This window comes from Rhipicephalus microplus, chromosome 5, assembly GCF_043290135.1.
Source record: "Rhipicephalus microplus isolate Deutch F79 chromosome 5, USDA_Rmic, whole genome shotgun sequence".
Classification (NCBI taxonomy): Eukaryota; Metazoa; Arthropoda; class Arachnida; order Ixodida; family Ixodidae; genus Rhipicephalus; species Rhipicephalus microplus.
Window position 1 is genome coordinate 70,018,053 of NC_134704.1, and position 19,221 is coordinate 70,037,273.

At 48.5% G+C, this 19,221-nt stretch overlaps 3 protein-coding genes across 4 annotated transcripts; 1 reads left to right on the plus strand and 2 right to left on the minus strand.

Moving 5' to 3' along the window:
• Positions 1–304: 304 nt before the first annotated feature.
• Positions 305–2,014, minus strand: LOC142817288 (TOX high mobility group box family member 4-B-like). The gene has a single exon (XM_075894343.1). It carries the CDS (start codon positions 1,757–1,759, stop codon positions 524–526), a length of 1,236 nt encoding a protein of 411 aa, XP_075750458.1. The 5' UTR covers positions 1,760–2,014; the 3' UTR covers positions 305–523.
• Positions 2,015–4,423: 2,409 nt separating this feature from the next.
• Positions 4,424–16,778, plus strand: LOC142817827 (uncharacterized). Of its 2 annotated transcripts, none has more exons than XR_012895379.1 (4): positions 4,424–4,798; positions 4,873–4,998; positions 12,795–12,939; positions 12,998–13,352. XR_012895379.1 is itself a non-coding variant. In XM_075895653.1 (4 exons), exons 1-3 carry the CDS (start codon positions 4,668–4,670, stop codon positions 12,883–12,885), a joined length of 348 nt encoding a protein of 115 aa, XP_075751768.1. In that variant the 5' UTR covers positions 4,429–4,667; the 3' UTR covers positions 12,886–12,901; positions 15,137–16,778. The 2 variants fall into 2 exon arrangements, 1 of the variants encoding a protein (XP_075751768.1); XM_075895653.1 differs by lacking the exon at positions 12,998–13,352 and adding an exon at positions 15,137–16,778 and having other exon boundaries at positions 4,429–4,798; positions 12,795–12,901.
• LOC142817826 (uncharacterized) lies at positions 13,249–18,786 on the minus strand. The gene is made up of 6 exons (XM_075895652.1): positions 18,335–18,786; positions 16,527–16,699; positions 15,804–15,836; positions 15,125–15,211; positions 14,722–14,763; positions 13,249–14,132 (listed from the first exon to the last, which is right to left on the minus strand). The coding sequence occupies exons 1-6, from the start codon at positions 18,485–18,487 to the stop codon at positions 13,895–13,897; spliced, it is 726 nt and encodes a 241-aa protein (XP_075751767.1). The 5' UTR covers positions 18,488–18,786; the 3' UTR covers positions 13,249–13,894.
• Between the last annotated feature and the right edge of the window lie 435 nt (positions 18,787–19,221).

The following is a 19,221-nucleotide window of genomic DNA, read 5'->3' on the forward strand; positions in this document are numbered from 1 at the left end:
CCGTCGCCGACAAGAGCTCTCGCAAGTGGTGCCCCGTCCTCGGACTGCTGCGACCGTGTTTCCATCTTTCCTATCTCTCCTATCTCTCTTATGTCGTCGCTCGCTGTCTTACCGCATCTCTCTCCCTATATATATCTTTAATTCTATCCTTTTAATCCCTCCTCACCCCCATCCCTTGTGAGCTAGTGTTGAGGTGTCGCACGCTGATGCAGACAGTTACGGGGCTCATTTTTCTCTTCTTCTCCATCTTATAACCACAAAGTGTACTAAAAAGTTGAAATGTTGACTTAGAGAAACACTGGGGAGCCATCACAAAACTTTATTGCACAGCGTTAGAGTGCACAGCTTAGCCTTTTAAAGAAAAACAAAAAACGTGGAAGGGATGTTCTGGAGGAAAAGAAAAACAAGAAGTGGGCATATGGTGGGGGCAGCAGAGGAGGAAAGCAGGAGCGTGGTATCGACACAGAGCAACCAATTAGGCACGACTTTGGACAACGTGCCACAGCGTCGAAGTTGACGTGTCTCACTGTGGAGGGAGGCGGTCAGCAGTTTGTCGCTGCGCTGCCCAGCTCGAGAATACATTCTTGCAGTGCAGGATGACACACTCACTGCTGCAGTACTCTACGTCCCACTCGAGCGAAGGAACGGGCGGATTGGTGCACCCACTTCGGCGGCATCGAGTGAACGTAATAACTGGCATCTCCCCCTGCTGGTTTTGCACACCTGTACCACAGCCGGAAGTCTGGTTGCCAAGTGAAGCCGACATCTCCGGCTTGCGGTCACTCGCACTGCAAGGTGCCGAAGGTCGAAGAGAATTTATCCCCATTTGTTGTGGACAGCGGTGAGTCGGAGTCACGGACGTCTGCTTTGGCTTCTGGAACATCGAGTTCAGTGCCATGGGAGGCTGCTGCCTCTGCTGCTGCTGCTGCTGGGTAGTGAGAACGTCCTCAGGTGACGCCACGTCCATGTAATCACGTGGCGAGTTGCCATCCATCGCCGAGCTCAGCAGCGGGTTGCTGTTCTGCAGAAGAGACATGCTGCCTCTCGGTGGCACGCTCATCGCACCTGGTGGTGAACTCATGTAGCCGCTCCTTCGACTAATGTCCAGTTGATCGGAAGAGCTGTTCATGCTGAGCCTGGATCTGTGCTCCGCGATGGCCCTGCGGTATTCCTTCTTGGCAACTTTAGCCTTCCTCTTGTACACGAGCTTGTGCTCCGGTTCGAGTTCCTTCCATATGGAGGCCACCATCTGGGACATCTCGGTGAAGCTGGCGTTGGGGTTCTGGAGTTGGATGCTAGCATGGGTGTCGCGGAAGTAAAGCGCGTAGGCAGACAAGGGCCTCTCTGGTTCCTTAATATCCCGCTGCACCGCATCGGACATGATGACCACGTTGCCAGCGCTGCTACCTTCGTTGTCGTCTTTATCGGCGAGAATATCGGTGGAAGGCAGCAGCTTGGCAAATGGCGAAGTGTCGTTACCGTCTTCGCGATTGCATCCATCCACCGAAGTGGCGTGATCTGTGAGCGGCGGGGAGTTGTCGCTCACCTGTTCAGACAATGGTACGTTTTCTGGCAGCATGTTGGCGGTATCCATGAATGGATCATGCGGTGTAGGCTCTGGGATAGGGTAAGCCATGTCATGGTCCAGATATGCGTCTTCATATGGAGTCATGTTGCGGAAGGTGGCTGGGTACAAAGGACTTCCGGGCTGGTCAGTCGGCCCGACTCTTGGCGAGTGCATTCCTCTTGGCGAGTGCATTCCTCAGAGTGACAATGGTTCCTGCAGCAGTTGCACCCTGGAACACCAGCGTTCCCTTAACCGGCTGTGGACAATGACGATGAGCACGCGCTTTTTCAGACTTCGTCTTTTCTTTGTTCCTGCACGCGCTGTTCCGTGCTGTGTTCCCGCTATTGTTATGTGCTTCACGCGAGTGGCTCATACGATGAGGTATCGGATGGTACTCGAACGCGCGAATGCGCTGCGCGGGTAAACTTCACCCTCTGTCACAAAACGAGCGCTAAAAAAGGGCGCGCCGCCAAATTCTCGCGATAAAGCGCGGGAAAAATGCCGCGAGGTCAACGATAAAAAAAAGAGAAAACCAGACTCCCCGGGCGGCTTCCGGCGGCTCCCCGAAGACTCCCCGGGCGGTGACCCTCTTCCCTCGGAAGCGTATAGGTTCGCCGACGAACCTCCTCTCATCGGCGCCCGAGCCAGTCCTCGAGTGTTCTAGATGGAAAGGGGCGTGGTGAAGCCGGGTTGCGTCATCCGTCGCAGAAGGCCTTCGAACCGTCTCGCCCTTTCCCCCAGCCTTCGCTGCGCATCGCGCCGACGACATGAAGAGAATTTTCTGGAATCGCGCGCGGAAGGTATTTAACCGTCCACACGGCCGGACTCGACTCCTTCTCCGGCGCTCCCCTTCGACGATTCGCTCGCAGGATTTCAAGCTGGACGGTTGTGCCCTCGCGATCTCCGACTTCAGCGTAGCTCCCGCCGACTGGTTCGCCCTCCGCGGTCTCCTGACGCCGTGTAGCTCTCGCATTGTGGCACCCCGCCCTTGGACTGCTTCGACCGGATCCCCACTTTCCTATCTCCTTCTTTTTTCCTCTCGTTGGCTGTCTTCTTCTGCTTCTACTTTCCTTCTATTCTTTTTATCCCTCCTTCCCCCCACCCCTATAAGGCACTGCGCCGTGTCGCCTGAAGGCAGACAGAAATTAGGTGCCTTTTTCCTCTTCATTCTAATCACTACCACCACCACCTTCGACGAGTCCTGCCGTGCCATCAACCCCGGAAGCTTTTCAGGCCTGCGCGTCACGTGACGTGACGTCGACGACGTCACATCGCGCCGGCCGCCCTTCGCTAGGTGGCTGCGCCAGCCGCGCGCGCCCTTCACGCCTACTGACTCAGGCGAGGTGCCTTGACACCATAGGCCCGTGTACATGGACGCGACGGGGGCGGGCTGAGTTGAGTGGCGGGTTCAGGTTACCTCGACGCGCCCGAGTTTATATGAACTCGCACGGACGAGTTGAGGTGAGCGGTGATCGCAGCGATGCTTTGCGTCGAGGCGAGCCGAAAGCCGGTACCGGTTTCCGCTCCTCCAAGCCTGCGCTCTCGCCGCTGTGGGCTGCGGTTGTTTACGCAGTTGTCGCTCCGCCACCGCGATGGCTGTCTTGGTATTTTTTCTCAGTTTGCACCAGCTTTACTTTATGGTTGCGTTGCTGTCTTGGCTAACACTGCACAACGCGATGGCAGCAGTGGTTCCGTTGCGGCACAGCGCTCGCCGCAGGCGTATCCGCAGCCTGACGCACCGTCCCCTCTTCACCCCTGGCTGGTCTCTCCAGGAATTCGCCGTGATTCATGGTTTGTAACGCCTTTCATTTGTGTACCTGATGCTGTGGAAAATCCTTTGAAGCCCTACACGCGAGTCACTTTTTGCAATAGTTGTGGCTTGTCGCTAATACGAATTAAGCGGCGCCCTGAACCTCGTTGAAAATTTTAAATTGAAAACAATAAGCAGTTTTTAAATGAAAATGACTACCGACCCTCAACAATTGCTGGAACAAAGTGTACAGTTCCACCACAATTAAGTGCACCGTGTTCCTCTTGCCTCATACGCTCACTTTGTTGGGCTGATCTGATTTCTGTGGCTTTTGGACTGGACAGTGAGATCCTTACACGATGAATTTTTAATCTGAGGGCTTGTAATTTCAATTGGAATGCAATATACATTTTTGAGTAAAATTTCTATCGGCTTACGTAAAAATTCATACGGCCGCATACCATTTTGACGCAATTTTACAGCTCTATTTCTATTGTGCCTCGTTTATGCTTAAGAATGAAAGTAATTTGCTATTTTTTTATATTTCCTTGCAGGATTGGAGCAAATCACTCAGTTTTTTCTCGTTGACTAAAGCTAGCAACGTCGTTATTTCATGATCTGTCCACATGGTGCGTGGAGCCCGCGAGGATGTCATCGTGCCTAGCGTGCGCGTACCGGCCGACAGAGAAAGAGCAACGTCAGAGTGATGGGGAAGCGGAGACCGCGACGGGCGGGAGAGGTCACGAGCCGTCAACTCAGCGCGACCGGTTATACATGCCCTTTCTGAGCGCTGCGAGTTCGGTGAACCTACCCCCTGTCTCCGTGTCGACGGGACTCGCCGCGACGACTCTCCGCCCCGACGCGTCCGCTTATACATGGGGAGGGCGAGTCCAGAAAACCTGTTTATTTCGACTCAACGCGCCCTGGTCGGGTCAAAGTAAACGTGCCTCATGTCCGCACGATTTATCAAGGTATCGATTGATTGTATGGTTTAACGTGCCGACGCAACGCAGGCGATGAAGCGCGCCGTAGGGGAGGGCTCAGGATTAAAGGTTGGTGCACACCAGCGACTAGCCGCGGTCGCGCGACCATTTGCGACTGGCGACCAAATTGCGAGCGACGTTCACACCGGCAAGGCTTCATGCGAGCGACCGGAAGTCGCAAACCCGGAGAGTCACGTACAGATCTCGTTATCAACGAGAACTTGGGCGACTGGCGACGATCAGCTGATCAGATACGGAGTCCGCTGAGCGCGATGCGTTTGTTTTTGACGGCTGTGTGTGTGTGCGTTCTCCCGGCAGCATCATAGACTTCGAGTCGCGTGATGAAGGAGAGGTTGTGGCGGTGCTGATGTGCTCAGCCAACGTGTCAGCGCTGGCAGCACAAAAGCCTTCACCGTCCCTTCGCTCGCGAGAAGTGGCTGTCCACACAGGGCGTCTGCTTCCCGACTTGCGCTCGCACGACGAGGAGTATTTCCGAGAGTAAGTTTATGGTTGTTTTACGTGCTTATAAGATAGTGCATAACATGTTATCTCATTCTATTTTTGGTGGTTAGCTTCATGCGAATGCCGCCACCAACGTTCGATACTGTGCTCGAACTGCTGCGCCCCGCAATATCCAAGCAGGACACAAACCACCGGCCTACAATTTCGGCGCACGACTGTCTGGCCATGACCATTAGGTAAGAGCGTGTGGTTTGAAGATTAATATGCTGTGGCTTGCGGCTGCGCTTCGCTTGTAAGGAAGTTTTGCTTGGGCGGATAGAATGAATTGCATTTATGACGTATGCGGGCTCGATGATGCAGTCGTTACTGCGGCCGGCAGTTTACGCGTAGGTGACGGGTTTGATTACGGCCGCATCGATCGCCTTTAGGTGGAAGCGAAATGCACTTAAGTTGGCGCGTTTGTTGCGCACGTACGTTAAGAATCTCAGGTGGTGAATATTTCAAAACCATCTGTTGTGGCTTATTGCGTAATTAGTACGTGGTTTCCGCTTGTAAGATCCCAGAAAATGGGATTCTGCGCTACACAATGACATTACATTGTGGACGTGTCAGTTCCCGTTTTCTGTTATCCTGATGCACAGGTACTATATAGAACGCAATTTTTAATGATGTTATAAAATAAGTGAAAGACAATCCTAAGCTTTGCAAGTACAATTATGCACAAATTGTTAGGACAAATTGATGTGCTGTTCGAGGCACTCAAAGAGTATTCATGCCAAAAATATTTTTCAGCATCGGGGAGGGAGGAGGTTCAACCAACCACCCTTTATGTATCTGCATGCACGACGGTGGGTGTTTGCACAAGTACACATGCGAAATTTCTCACAAACATAGGCAGCGTTTAACCCCTGCACCTTGCTACAATTATACGTATGTTCTGTTAAAATGACAGTGACCCAATACACTGTGGACAGTAGCGCAGTGGCAAAACGTATTGTGGACGGTAGCACATTGTGTGTGTTGTAGCGGAATAGCAGGGAGGCAGACTCTTTCTAGTGAGACGACGACAGAGAAAAAAACACGTCCTTTCAGTTTGAACGCATCACGAAGACTGGTTTATTCGTTCGCTATGTACCGCTGTCGTAGAGAGGGGAAGAAAAAAAGGAAAAGCAAACAGAGAAGTACAAGTATTGTCAAAGAGTTTCCTCCGCACCCCGCACGTGCGACGGTCTTCAAGGACAGATGGACAAAACGCTTTCCGCGTGTTCGAGAAGGGTCATTGTGGCCCTCACCCCCCTTTTCCCTTCACGGCTGGGCTTGTAGGTAAAAACAGATGTCAAGGACGCCCTTCGCTCCTTTCGCATTGCCCGTCACGCGAACCACCCGAAAACGAGTCCCTCCGAGTTGCCCCTCCTCCCCCTCTTCGCCGCGGAGTCTTTCAATTAACGCTCCCCCGAAGCGGGGGCTGCTTCCCAGTATGCGACAAATACAACAACCTCCCCCGGATGAGCGAACTCTTGAGCTCATTGTCGGTCGACTTCTAGCGGATAAAGCAGCTGTATTGGTCGTTTCACCACCGTTCCCCCGCTTAGTTTCAAACTGCAGGCCCGCACCCTGCCGTCCCTGCCCTTGAACGTTTCCTTGATTCTGGCGATCTTCCACATGTGTCGTTTGAGATGATCTTCCTTTAAAAGAACTAAATCGTCTATCTTTAGGTCACTCGATGTCGTTGGCCGGGACAGATGCGCCGATCGAAGCTCCAATAAGTACTCTCTCCGCCACCGTCTCCAGAATCCTTCAGCCATGGCAGACCGGTACTTCCAGCGTCGTGAGATATGCGCGTCACCGCCCGGAATTTCGGCTGGCAGGTGGTGTGGAGGAAGGGTTGTCAGCTTTCTTCCGACGAGGAAGTGCGCCGGCGACAGTGGTTCTGGCTCTTGAGCATCATCGTAGGTGAAAGTCAATGGGCGTGAGTTTATTACGGCCTCGACTTCGTACAAGACAGTTGTGAGTTCTTCAAAGCTTAAACTGCTCCGACCTAACACCTTGCGCAACGCTACCTTCACCGATCGCACCAACCGTTCCCAGAATCCGCCCCACCAAGCTGCCCTTTCAACAATAAACTTCCACCTGATCTGGTTTCCGGCGAAGTATGACTGCATTTCCTCTGATTTTAGTAGCGTGAACATTGCATTCAGATCTTTTGCTGCTCTCTTGAAGGTTAGCGCGTTGTCCGAATAAATAGTCGAGCAGATTCCCCTGCGAGCCACGAAGCGCTTGAAAGCCAGGAGAAAGGCTGTAGTCGACATGTCGCTAACGAGCTCAAGATGGACGGCACGTGTCACAGCGCAGGTTAAAATTGCGATGTAACATTTTCGGGCACCGCGCGACTCTTGACAAATCAAAGGTCCTGCGAAATCGATGCCGACAGTGTCGAACGGATTTCCTTCTGTTACTCTGTCAGCTGGAAGTGGTGCCACTGGTTCCGTGGCTTGAGGGCAACTTTGTTTGCGACAGATGAGGCACTGCTTGATAACCTTTTTTACGGCCTGGCGCCCTCGGATGATCCAATACGACTCTCGCAATGACGCCAAGGTGTCGCGCACCCCTGAGTGTAGCATTCTCACGTGCTCTTTCCTTATGAGCAGTAGCGTGAAGGGATGAGTGCTAGGTAGAATGATGGGATGTTTAGTCTCTTCGTGGTTGTCGGTGAATTGCAAGCGTCCACCAACTCGCATGAGACCTTCCCCGTCAAGGTACGGACTGAGTGGCAGAACAGGAGAGCCTTTGTGCAGTGGTCTTTGGGCTTTCAAGTTGGAAATGTCGTCACTGAATGCTTCTCCTTGAGTTGTTGTCAACCAGTACCTCTCAGCATCGATCACCTCTTCAGCTCGTAGCGGACCACCTTTCCTTCCTTTCCCGCGGCGGCAATTGTTGACAAAGCGGCGGACCCACGCAGTTAAGCGCACGACTCTGCTGCATGAGCTGAACTCCTCTACTTTCAGCACTGCCTCGAACGGCGATGATATTACGGGCATCACCGTCACTTTTCGCTCTTCCAGGTGACATTCTACTGCCCCTGGGCTCTGCTCACCGGTCGTTGGCCAATGCGTCTTATCCTTGTGAAGCCAGTGTGGTCCTCTCCACCACAATTCGCTTTCTAACAAGGCTGATGGGAGGATACCGCGAGTGATTAGGTCAGCGGGGTTGTCTAGTCCTGGGCAGTGCCTCCAATCCTCGGGATCAGTCAGCGCCTGAACCTCTGATACTCGGTTTGCCACGAAGGGCTTCCATCTGGCAGCGTTTCCTTTAATCCAGTGCATAGCCACTGTGGAATCGGTCCAAAGGATGGCAGCAGCATTCTGGAGGTTCAAGGCCTTGGCAACGTAGTGGCACAGTCGAGCACCAATGAGGGCCCCCATCAGCTCTAGTCGGGGTAACGAGAGGCGCTTCAAAGGGGCAACTCTTGATTTGGCCATAATTAGGCTGATATTGATTATTCCTTGAGCAGACTTGCATGCAACGTATCCGACAGCACCGTAGGCCTTTGGGCTGGCATCGCAGAAAATGTGCAACACCTTCTCTGTCTTTTCATCTCGGAAATCCCTTGCGATGATCCTCGGAATGGACACCGCCTTGATGCATTGAAGCTCTTCACACCAGCACTTCCACTCCGCTTGCATCAATTCTGGCAAGGGGTCGTCCCAACCCGCTCCCAACTCCCACAACCTTTGGAACATTGTCTTTACGTACAGTGTTGTAGGAGCGATAAACCCAAAGGGGTCGAAAATTCTGGCTGAGACTTGCAATACGAATCTCTTGCTGTCGGCTCTGGTGGTGAGGAATTCAAGAAGTGAGGTCAGATTGTACTCGAAGTTATCTGTATGAGCATTCCAACCTACTCCCAATACCTTGGTGGCTGCAGGAAGTTCGGCATTTGCATTCCTCTTCGCCACGTTCCCATCCTCTATGAAGTTGACTAAATCGTGGTCGTTAGACATCCACTTGTGGAGCCGCATTCCTGCTTGAGATAATATATCGCTTGATTCCTGGCATAGCACTTTACCCTGTTCGAGGGTGTCGACCCCTGTCACAAGGTCGTCAACATAGAGATGGCTGCGCAGGATGTTCGCAGTCTCAGCATACTGCTCTGGGAGTCCTTCAAGATGGTGTCGTAATGTTGCGGCTAATAGGAATGGGCTGGATGTAACACCGAACGGAACGCGCGTCATCCGGTAGGCCGCCACCGCTGGAAGTTCTTCACCTTTCTTCGGAGTGGCAGCATACCAGAGAAACCGCACAGCGTTCCGGTCACCCTCTGACAGAGATATTTGAAGGAATGCCTTTTCAATATCCGCGACGATGCCGATGTTGTAAGTGCGGAAGTTGATCAACAAATCAATGAGCTCTGGATTAAGTTTTGGACCACTTTCCAAAACATCATTCAGTGAGAGGCGATCTTTGGCACTTGATGATGCGTCGAACACCACCCTCACTTTTGTTGTCAGGCTTTCTTGTCGAACAACTGCTTGATGTGGCATGTAATACACCGGACCTTCCGAAGCGCTGCAATGCTTGTTGGCTGGCTCTGCATAGCCCTTTTCGATGTATTCTCGGATGCAGGCGTCATATTCCACGATCAAGGAATCTCCCTTCAAAAGGCGCGTCGTGTTGGCTCTAAGACGCTTCGCGGCGCACTCGTAGTTGTCGTCGAGCTCATCAACCATAGGCTTCCAGGGGAAAGACACTGTGTACCGCCCATGCTCAAATTTGACGGTTTCTTTGTAGTGCTGTTGGATTGCGTCTTGGTGGCGAGCTGGTTCGTGTTCCTTGATACCAATGTGTTCGAGCTCCCAGAATGACCTCAACTGCGCTGATATTTCTTTGTTAGTTTGTTCGCTCACTGCTACTCGCATTACGCCAGCAACAGAGGGACAGACTCCTGGTGACCTTTTTGCGCCTACCTGGCCCTGGACTGTCCACCCAAATGCAGTTTCTACTGCCATCAGCTTGGAGGTTAGGCGCTTAGTGGATCCCGTGACAATTTCCCAATAATGATCAGCGCCGATCAGAAGATCAATGTTTTCACTTCCGTCACCCTGCGCGACGTCCGCGACTGGCAAGCCAAATTTCGAAAGTTCCAGAAGAACTGACTTTAAAGGCGCAGCCATTATATCTGCGCAGATGCAGGGAACTTCGAGGGCCTCCACTCGCGCCCTTTTCCCGTCGTACTGGCTTTGCAGCCACAGCTCGACCAGACGCGCTTTAGTGCGGGTTATAGCGGACTTGTCGCCGAAGGCATAGATTTTAAGTTCCTCTTCCCCAAGCACGTTCAACTGCAGTCTTTCAGACAACTTGCGATGGATGAACGTCCTTTGACTGCCACCATCTAGGAGAAGCCTGACAAGCGTACTTTTGTGCGGTCCCACTGTCCAAGCTCGTGCTGTTTGCAGAAGAAACTGATGCCCCTCCATGCACATAAATTTCTCCTCTGAGCCTAGAGAAGACTTTAGCACTGTGGCTTGTCCTGTCGCTGGTGGAGAGGATGCATTCTGTTCACCACTGCCACGGTATTCTCTGAAATCAGGATCACACATAGCCGTGAGGTGTTTTCCGCTACAGTTGGCACACCTGAGCCATTTGGCCTTACGGCACTCTCTTGACGTGTGCCCCTTTACTGTGCAGCGGAAACATCTATTCTCACGCTTCAGCATTTCTCTTTTATCAGCTGCCGACATCTCTGCATCGCAGTCACCGCTTTCGTGGCACCCTGACGAACAAAACAGACACCCTTTTCTCTCCTTGGTCATGGTATGCAGTGCAGCGGCTGAAGACATTCTCGCCGCTTTAAAGGTGCTGTTACGGTTTTCGACAGACGATTCTACACACATGCCCCTTGGTGTTTCGGCCCGCTGTATAATCTCCCGTGCCTCTACCTCGACTCTCAAAAAATGCGCAAATGCCTCCAGTTCACTGCCTCCTGTAGTAGCGCCCTTTCGTCGACAGTATTCGAGATGAAGGTCCGCAGGCACCGCCTTCTTTACTACTGTCAGGAGCAGAGCTCCGTACGTGCTGACACCGACGCCAAGAGAAGTGAGGCTCCGTACACCTCTCTCTACTTCGTCAACGAGGCTCCGAAGTTGGCTGAGGTTCCGCGAGTCACGCACTGACTTGATATTGAGCAGTCTGGACATGTGATCCTCGATTATGGCTTCTTTACGACCGAACCTTTCCTTTAACAGCGAGAGAGCAACTTCGTAGTTTCCGTCGGACAAATCAAGACCCGCAACGGCAGCCGCTGCTTTTCCTGTTAAGTAACTGTTCAGGTACTTGAACTTGTCCACGTTTGACAGGTGGTGGTTAGCGTTTATTGTCGTGTCGAACTGACTCCAAAAGCCTTGCCACTGTCGAAGCTCGCCGTTGAACTTTGCTATCTCTAGTTTTGGCAGCTTTACTGTGGGGGTTACTTGCGGGATGTTACGGCTAGATTCTCTTTGATCTGAGGAACTTGAGGTGCGATCTAGCGAAGCGCTCACTGATGCGGCGTTAGTGCAGCTAAGCTCACGTAGCATGAGCTGTACTTTAGTCCTTGCTACGTTGATCTTTTCTTTGTAGTTCTCGGAGCATGCAATTTCCTCTTCTAATGCATCATCTTCTACGCCAATCTCAATTTCCCGATCTAGCTCTTTGAGTGAGTCTTCCTTAAGGGTGAGAAGGTTGATCTTTTCTTCAAGCTCACCGAGTGACGCGTCGTCCTCCATGGTAGCGATGTCATTGAGCAGCTTTGTTGTTGACGTTCGCACCACGGCCCTTTTGCGCTTCATCCTGTCGATGTCCATCTTTGGGTCCCTAATTCCCGGGTTTCGGCACCAAAAAATGTTGTAGCGGAATAGCAGGGAGGCAGACTCTTTCTAGTGAGACGACGACAGAGAAAAAAACACGTCCTTTCAGTTTGAACGCATCACGAAGACTGGTTTATTCGTTCGCTATGTACCGCTGTCGTAGAGAGGGGAAGAAAAAAAGGAAAAGCAAACAGAGAAGTACAAGTATTGTCAAAGAGTTTCCTCCGCACCCCGCACGTGCGACGGTCTTCAAGGACAGATGGACAAAACGCTTTCCGCGTGTTCGAGAAGGGTCATTGTGGCCCTCACCCCCCTTTTCCCTTCACGGCTGGGCTTGTAGGTAAAAACAGATGTCAAGGACGCCCTTCGCTCCTTTCGCATTGCCCGTCACGCGAACCACCCGAAAACGAGTCCCTCCGAGTTGCCCCTCCTCCCCCTCTTCGCCGCGGAGTCTTTCAATTAACGCTCCCCCGAAGCGGGGGCTGCTTCCCAGTATGCGACAAATACAACAGTGTGAAAGCAATTTGAACAATAGACTTGAGTGATGTACGTCTTGCGAAATAGGTTCTCCTTGAATTTACAGCTTTTCAGAAATCCATGCTAAGGAAATTGCTACAGGTACGTTTAGGTTGCCCTTCTTCAACCTGAGTGATATGAGCACGTACGCTCTTCCATGAAAAGGTTGATGCATGCTTATGATTCGCTAAAATGTGTAGGCACAGAAATATTCACTGCATATACGACAGCTTGCAGAGTGCACAAGCAGTGCGACCGTTCGCGACCAGTCGCAAATGGTCGCGCGACCGCTCCTAGTCGCCGGTGTGCACCAGCCCTAATTTGGTTTAACTGTACAGGGCAATCGTTCTCTCAAAAGTGTACAATGGTTTTGTCCAAATGCGAGCAGTTACTGATCTTGGCTGCCATGAAACTTGACATATCGAAATTTCTAAATTTAGTCAGCAAATATGCATTCTATCAGAAGCTGTGATGATGTCGTAGAAAATAGACAGCAGAGGTAGCGCTCATTAATACATAAAAATGAGGAACACTTTGGCAATGTAGCGTCATGACTACGACACTGAAATGCAACTATGCGTGAGATTTTCAAGCTCAGCATGCTCCTTTTACAGTGTGTGTCTTCCATCATGGCTGTGCCGACAGAAATTTCACATGGCACTTATGCGTTGTAGGTATGCCAAGGAAGTGCGAGATAAATTGGCGCACTACTTCGTCACAGACGGTCAGGTGCCTTGGCAGGACAAAGTGGTGAACAGCACTTGAGGCGTACAAGGTGAAGGTGGGTTGTAAATGCATTTTATTGCTTACAGAACTTATGTACATAGCATCTTCTTAAGCTAAACAAACAAGAAAAAAATCACCCGTGACACAACAGATACATAGCATCTTCTTAAGCTAAACAAACAAGAAAAAAATCACCCGTGACACAACAGATACATTACAGGAAAAACTGTCATGTCCAAATATAACCATGGAAACACAAAAATAAATAATTCATGTTAAAATATTTGAGTTATTGCACGGTTATCGCTACAATTATCACAGAAATAAGTTGCCTTAAAGGGGTCATGACACCCAATTTTCAACCATAATGTGTGTTGTATGAGCTGATTCTTGTATGTTCACATACAAGCTGGTGAAATTAGAGCGATTTGGTCAAGCTGCTAATTTTTAATCGCATATTTTTATAAACGAGCTAGTCGCCTGACAGTTGGGCAATACTGACGCACTCACTATCTATGACATCACGAACCGCTTGCTCGACAAGCTGCTGCACAGTGTGCATTGTGGCAGACGGTCGTGTTTTGTCATCAACTGCGTTTGCAATCAAATTTTTTTCGCATTGTTGAACTCTCCACTAAAGCTAAATGACTTCCAGGGGTCGAAACATGGCTACTGTGTCAGCAATGTAGCGCTGGTACTTGCAGCAAATAATTTCGGATGTCAAAATGGGTCCTGTGAATGTGCAATGCGTATACCATTTGCCACTGCTCCTTCGGCTTGTGACGTCTCGCACGCCATGACAAAATGGCGGTCACTTGTGGTAGGTATAGTTTTAGGAGCCGAGCACTTCTACGGCATATTTTTGACTAAAATGATCTCTTAAGGCCCCTTTTCACACGTGTACTAGCACATTTTACTCTGTAGTTTTGTTTTTTGCTGACAACCGTCAATTGTTGAGTGACCAGTCATGACCCCTTTAAGTTAGGACTAGAAAAGTGAACACAAGATAAAAAAGGTGGGTGTCATTGACTTTATATATATAAACACTTCAATTTGCTTCACTGCTCTGACGCAATTTTGCCTCTGCTTCATACAGCATAAGTTCTACTGCATGCATTACATCTGGTGCAATGTGCACTGGTAGCTCTCTGAGGCGTGCATCGGTACGTAGAGCGAAGAAACCAATGTTGTCTTTTTTGATGACCCCCTTGTTCGCTCTGATGTGTTCAAGGTGCTCCATGCACGCTTGCGCCACAGCTTCATGGCTTGTGCCCTCTCCTGCATTGCTGCAAAGCAAGTGTGAATTGCGATTCATGCAAATGCTTTAAGGTTGCATTGTTACTTCATAAAGCACCATTTAGCAAAAAAAAAAAACAGTGTGAGAACGACAAAGTAGAAACAGAACAAGACAGAGCACTGACTTTCAGCTAATGTTTGTGGTTTTTGGCACTAAGAAAGAAAAAAATATAGAGCAACTGAAGCAAATTAAATAGCACACTTAAAAGATAAATGTGTCAATAGGGCGTCTACTTCTCTGTGAGAAATAAATGGGCTTTTGACCTTTGAAACGGACACTCGTGTTTTGGGACAGGGTGCTGATGTTCTGATATTAACGTCTAAATATTACGGTAGTTACATGGGTTCTGTCTGCCTTAGTATAAATGTGCCCACAATAAAAACATCAGTTTAAAGTCAGTGCTCTGTCCTGTTTCTTCTGTTTCTATCTTGTCGTTCTCATACTCTTTTTTGTTACTATGTCTGTGTACCAACTTGACCGAGCGTTAACCTTATAAAGTTTTGTATTTTGTAGCATGCGCAGGATTGTTAGAAAAAAATCTGCAAGTTCATCCTCTAAGAGTTAGCGGTATATCTCACCTAGCGCCCTCGCAGGTCCGTTGTCGTCTTGACGAGCGTGACCTGCAGTGAATTATACATATTGCTTAAATGTACAGAAAGAGATCCTTTTCGAAAAGTTGTGGTTGTGATCTCTTGCCAGGAGTACCTAAAATAATTTTTTTGTTTACACACCGTTTTGATGGTGGCTGCTCTCTTGAGGTGGTTGCTGAAGCATCACCGCAGAAGGAGGCAGTATTATTATACAACTTATAAAGTGTTGCAATTGCATGTAGCAGAATCTGGTGTGAAAACATTAGGCACATTCTCCAAATGTGCTAGAACATGAAGAAGGTTACAAAACATGTTTTTAAGATTTAATAGATTGGCTATCTATGCATGCCCTTCATTTGTCATTACTTAGGTGGATTCATAAAGGTTTTACTCATTGCTGCAGGTGTCGACACGAGTCTTCTCAGCCGTATCAGGGGTACGTTCCAGTTCCGCTGCATGTCTTGGCCGAGGCGGTGATCTGCAGTGATGAAAATTTCTTTCTATGTATTTGATGATGCCGCTAGTACATGAACAGTTTTAGGCATTCTTTGGGAGTGAAAATGCCATTATGATTTCACTCAACACGAGGTTTATTTTACACTTGCGTTACCTCTTGATTGAGCACTGCTGTATGGAAGGTGTGCATGCAGAAGTTTATTGTGCCTATTATATTAATAAAATGCTATGTAGGCTGCACATCTAAATGAGAACAAGAGATATTGTCACGGAGATGAAGTAAAAGTAATTGCAGCCTGTCGCTGATGAATACTTTGCTTTTTCAGAAATATACGACATTGTAAAATAACCACATTCACACAGAAACAATGCCTGTGCCCTCATGTATTCCGGTGTGCTTCTGTTCAGTGTTGAGTGCTGAATGTATTGAAAAAAATGCAGTGGTTTGGGCAGGCTAACGACCTGAGCACCACCTTTCAAGCACGCTTGTATTTTTGATTATTTTGCAAAGTACAATCACCTAGTAATAAAAAATAATGTTTCTAGGTTCAAGTCCATGCGTGTACAGCTTCAAGTGCATGCACATGGTACCGAAAATTTTTGTGCATGCTCACCTCTCGTTAGCCTCTTCTGCTGTGATGTGGCTGCTGCAAGAGAACATGCAATATGTGATTCTGTCAGTGCTATTGTGTGCATCTTTAGAGCATTTTCACTGTTTTGCTACAATATAAGTACTTATGCTGCATTCTTGTAATGAATATGTGCAATGCTTGTCTATGAAAAGCCTCATGACACATGCAATAAGCGATCTCTTTAGATTTTTAGATTTTGTATTAAGCCTTCCTTCTTTTGGTGAATGAGAGCCGAGAATGACACAGAAGTACACTCAATTCTCTCATTCTTACTGTTCTGTCTTCAATATTCTGTTTTGTGAAGCTGTCCACGTGCCACTTGTACGGCATGCTATATTTTTTGCGTTGTGCTGATGCAATGTGCTATGCTAACCAAAACATTTCATTTTCTGTTCAATGGACGGTAAGCATTATTCATTACCTTTGGTCAATGGCACTCATGTTGCACAGTATCCAGAAAGAATGATGCACTGAGTTATTCTTCGTAGCTGTAGCCACAGTTATTCGACATCAAAACAGCCCATTGCCATCATGTTCATGATCACATGCATGCCCACTGTGAATTACCTCTTTGGACTTCTATGTTTATGTGCAGTGTACTTATGTGTATTGATATGGGAGTATTTATGTGTATGTATAACAGTCATGTGAATTAAATCAACTTTTTTTGTTTAGTAGTCAATAGTCAGCTAATATTGAACTTACGCCACAGGCTCAGACTCTCCTTCCAATAATTCAAGCATGGCCTCAAAATGGGGCCATTTCATTGTTGGAATGTCGGCTGCTCCGGCTCCACTTCTTTGTTTTTTCACGTACGTCGTGTTGTTTCTTTTTGAAGATATCACGCAGGTTCTTAAATCGTTTCTCAACAAGGACACCTGAAAACAAAACCCTTGCTGTAAGAATGTATTGTGCATACTGTATCGCTGATAAATTTTCTACTTTATTTCAGCACAATTGTGAGCGGTCTTTATTTTCTTTGCCCAGATCATTTCGGCTGCAGCACCCTAGAAATCTGAATATTGGGCAACAAAATGAATCGCATGCCATTTAAACTTAACTATTGGTAGGGGCTTAAACATTGCAAAACCACGACATGATTGAGGGAACCTGCAGCCGAGGGTTCCAGAAATGCTACCCACCTAGTGTTTTGGACCGTCCACCTACATGTGCACGACATCACAGCTGACGCAATGATTAGTTGCGCAAAGAGTTATGTACACTGTTTCTTGAAGGTAAGCATGTCTGCCAAGCTATTGTAACAAAGAGGCTGTTTATACTGTCGGAAATTGAAGTTCACTTGCAAAAAGTCTATTTCATGAACCAGCACATGATGTCTTTATCACCTTCACAGTGAAGCTTTCTAAGCATTACTGCATTGCGCAAAACTCCACAGGTGAGTATATACCATTGGTATCGGCCAAGCGCAACTGTCGTGTACAGCGGGAGCGATTGTTGTCAAACAAAAGCAAACATGTTAAATAACTTGAAAAGAAGAATGAAACTAACTAGAGCAAGATGACAATTTTCGAGAGAAAGAAATGCAACAAACATAGTATATGACTCAAAGTGTAACATAGAGAGAGCGAGAGGAAGGAAAATATAAGAAAATAAAGGGACCAAAACATGAAAACATACCAACACATAGAAGCAGACATGAAAAATTGACTTTAAAATATAGGAACAAAGAAAACATACAAAAACGAGGCACAGTTGACAGCGGAGAGATATAACCTCGGGGAATAAAATATAAAGGCACCAATAGACAAAAACACAGGAGAAGAAAGGTACAGTTGTGAAGAAATGAGGATTAGATTTGGGCCACATTACAGAGGAATAAATTCCCCCATCTGTGCTTTCTTTCAGTGTTCGCCCAGCTACTAGAACACTACCATTTTTTTTTTCATGATTGCATGTCATTTGGCATCAACAGCATGTCTGACTCCCAAATCCGGACATTTGAGAGTGCTGCTAAACATGTTTTTTATGTTTTAATTACACGCTCCTCTGTGGAGTGCACAAAATGCGCTCAAAGCAGAAGCTACTTTGCATTCTTTTTTAAAGCAGCACAACTGCAATGCATAGGCAAAATTAAAGCGTAACCCCCCCCCCCCCCCTCCCTCACCGCGCACTAGATATTATGCATTGCAAATGCCGCACGTTCACAAAAGCACACATTCTCTTGGCCAGACGATGACGTACAAACACAGCAAGGAGCATGCGCAAGTGAGTTGGCAACTGCGAGCAGTATTTCGAACGTCTGAGCTTTATTATCAGCTATACAATGTTCTGTCACGTCGATTTCGATGTTAAACTCGGGAAGTCGCGAGAACAAACATGCACACAACTGCGCTCGCATACATCACAGTCAATACATCTCATGCAAACTAACCATGTAACCTTGCAGTACAAATACCAACATTTTGATTGTTCATTCATTGGCAACGCCAGCCATGCAGTACACACCTGTTTTTGCTTATATAGCTACTCAAACAAAAAATCTCGGTACTTACTCGACATGCCGAACATGCTTCGATCTGCCCAAGCCCGGTCCTTCTTTGTCCGATCTTTAAAAGAAGGGTGCCGCTTGTCATACAGATATGGGTACATTTTAGTCGCGTCGATGAGGAGCTCGGCCGAGTACCCAAAGCTGGCCGTGGTGGCATTCGCCTGATGCGAGGAAGAATCCATGGAGGAACGTATGTGTCGTTCGTACCTCACGGCAGCGCAACGAGAAAAAAAAAACATACAAGGAGACCGGATGTAAACAAAGGCTGACGTCACTTCTGGTCTTCGCTGATTGGTTAAACTGTTTTGCGACTGCAGTCGCGCGACCAAAAAATCGGTCAGGAAGCGACTGGCCCAAACAGTCGCTTTGCGACCGCTTGCGACCGTTCGCGACTGGTTGCGACCAGTCGCAAATGGTCGCGCGACCGCGACTAGTCGCCGGTGTGCACCAGCCTTAAGTTTGACTACCTGGGAATCTTTATTGTGTGCCGAAATCTCGTACACACGGGCGTTTTTGCTTTTCGCCTCCATCAGAAATGCGGCCGCCGCAGCCGGGTATCGAAACCGCGCCCTAGTGCTCAGCAGCGCAACGCCTTAGCCACTGAGCCACCGTGGCGGGGGAACTTATCAAGGTATCAAGAAATAATGAATATCGTGAATGGAATAATGCATATTTATTTATCACAGCCAGACGCCGTCTGTACAAATATCACAGTGCGCAATGTTCTCGGTCCAGGCAGACGACAGGCAACACAAGCTGTTGCCCTTAATGCAAAACACAATATCTTCCCACATAAAACTCAGAAAACAAAACAGATTGTAACAGCAAAGACATCCCCGAGCTTTGGAACAGAAAAAAATGGCAGCATATCCACGGAGTGAATGATGGAGA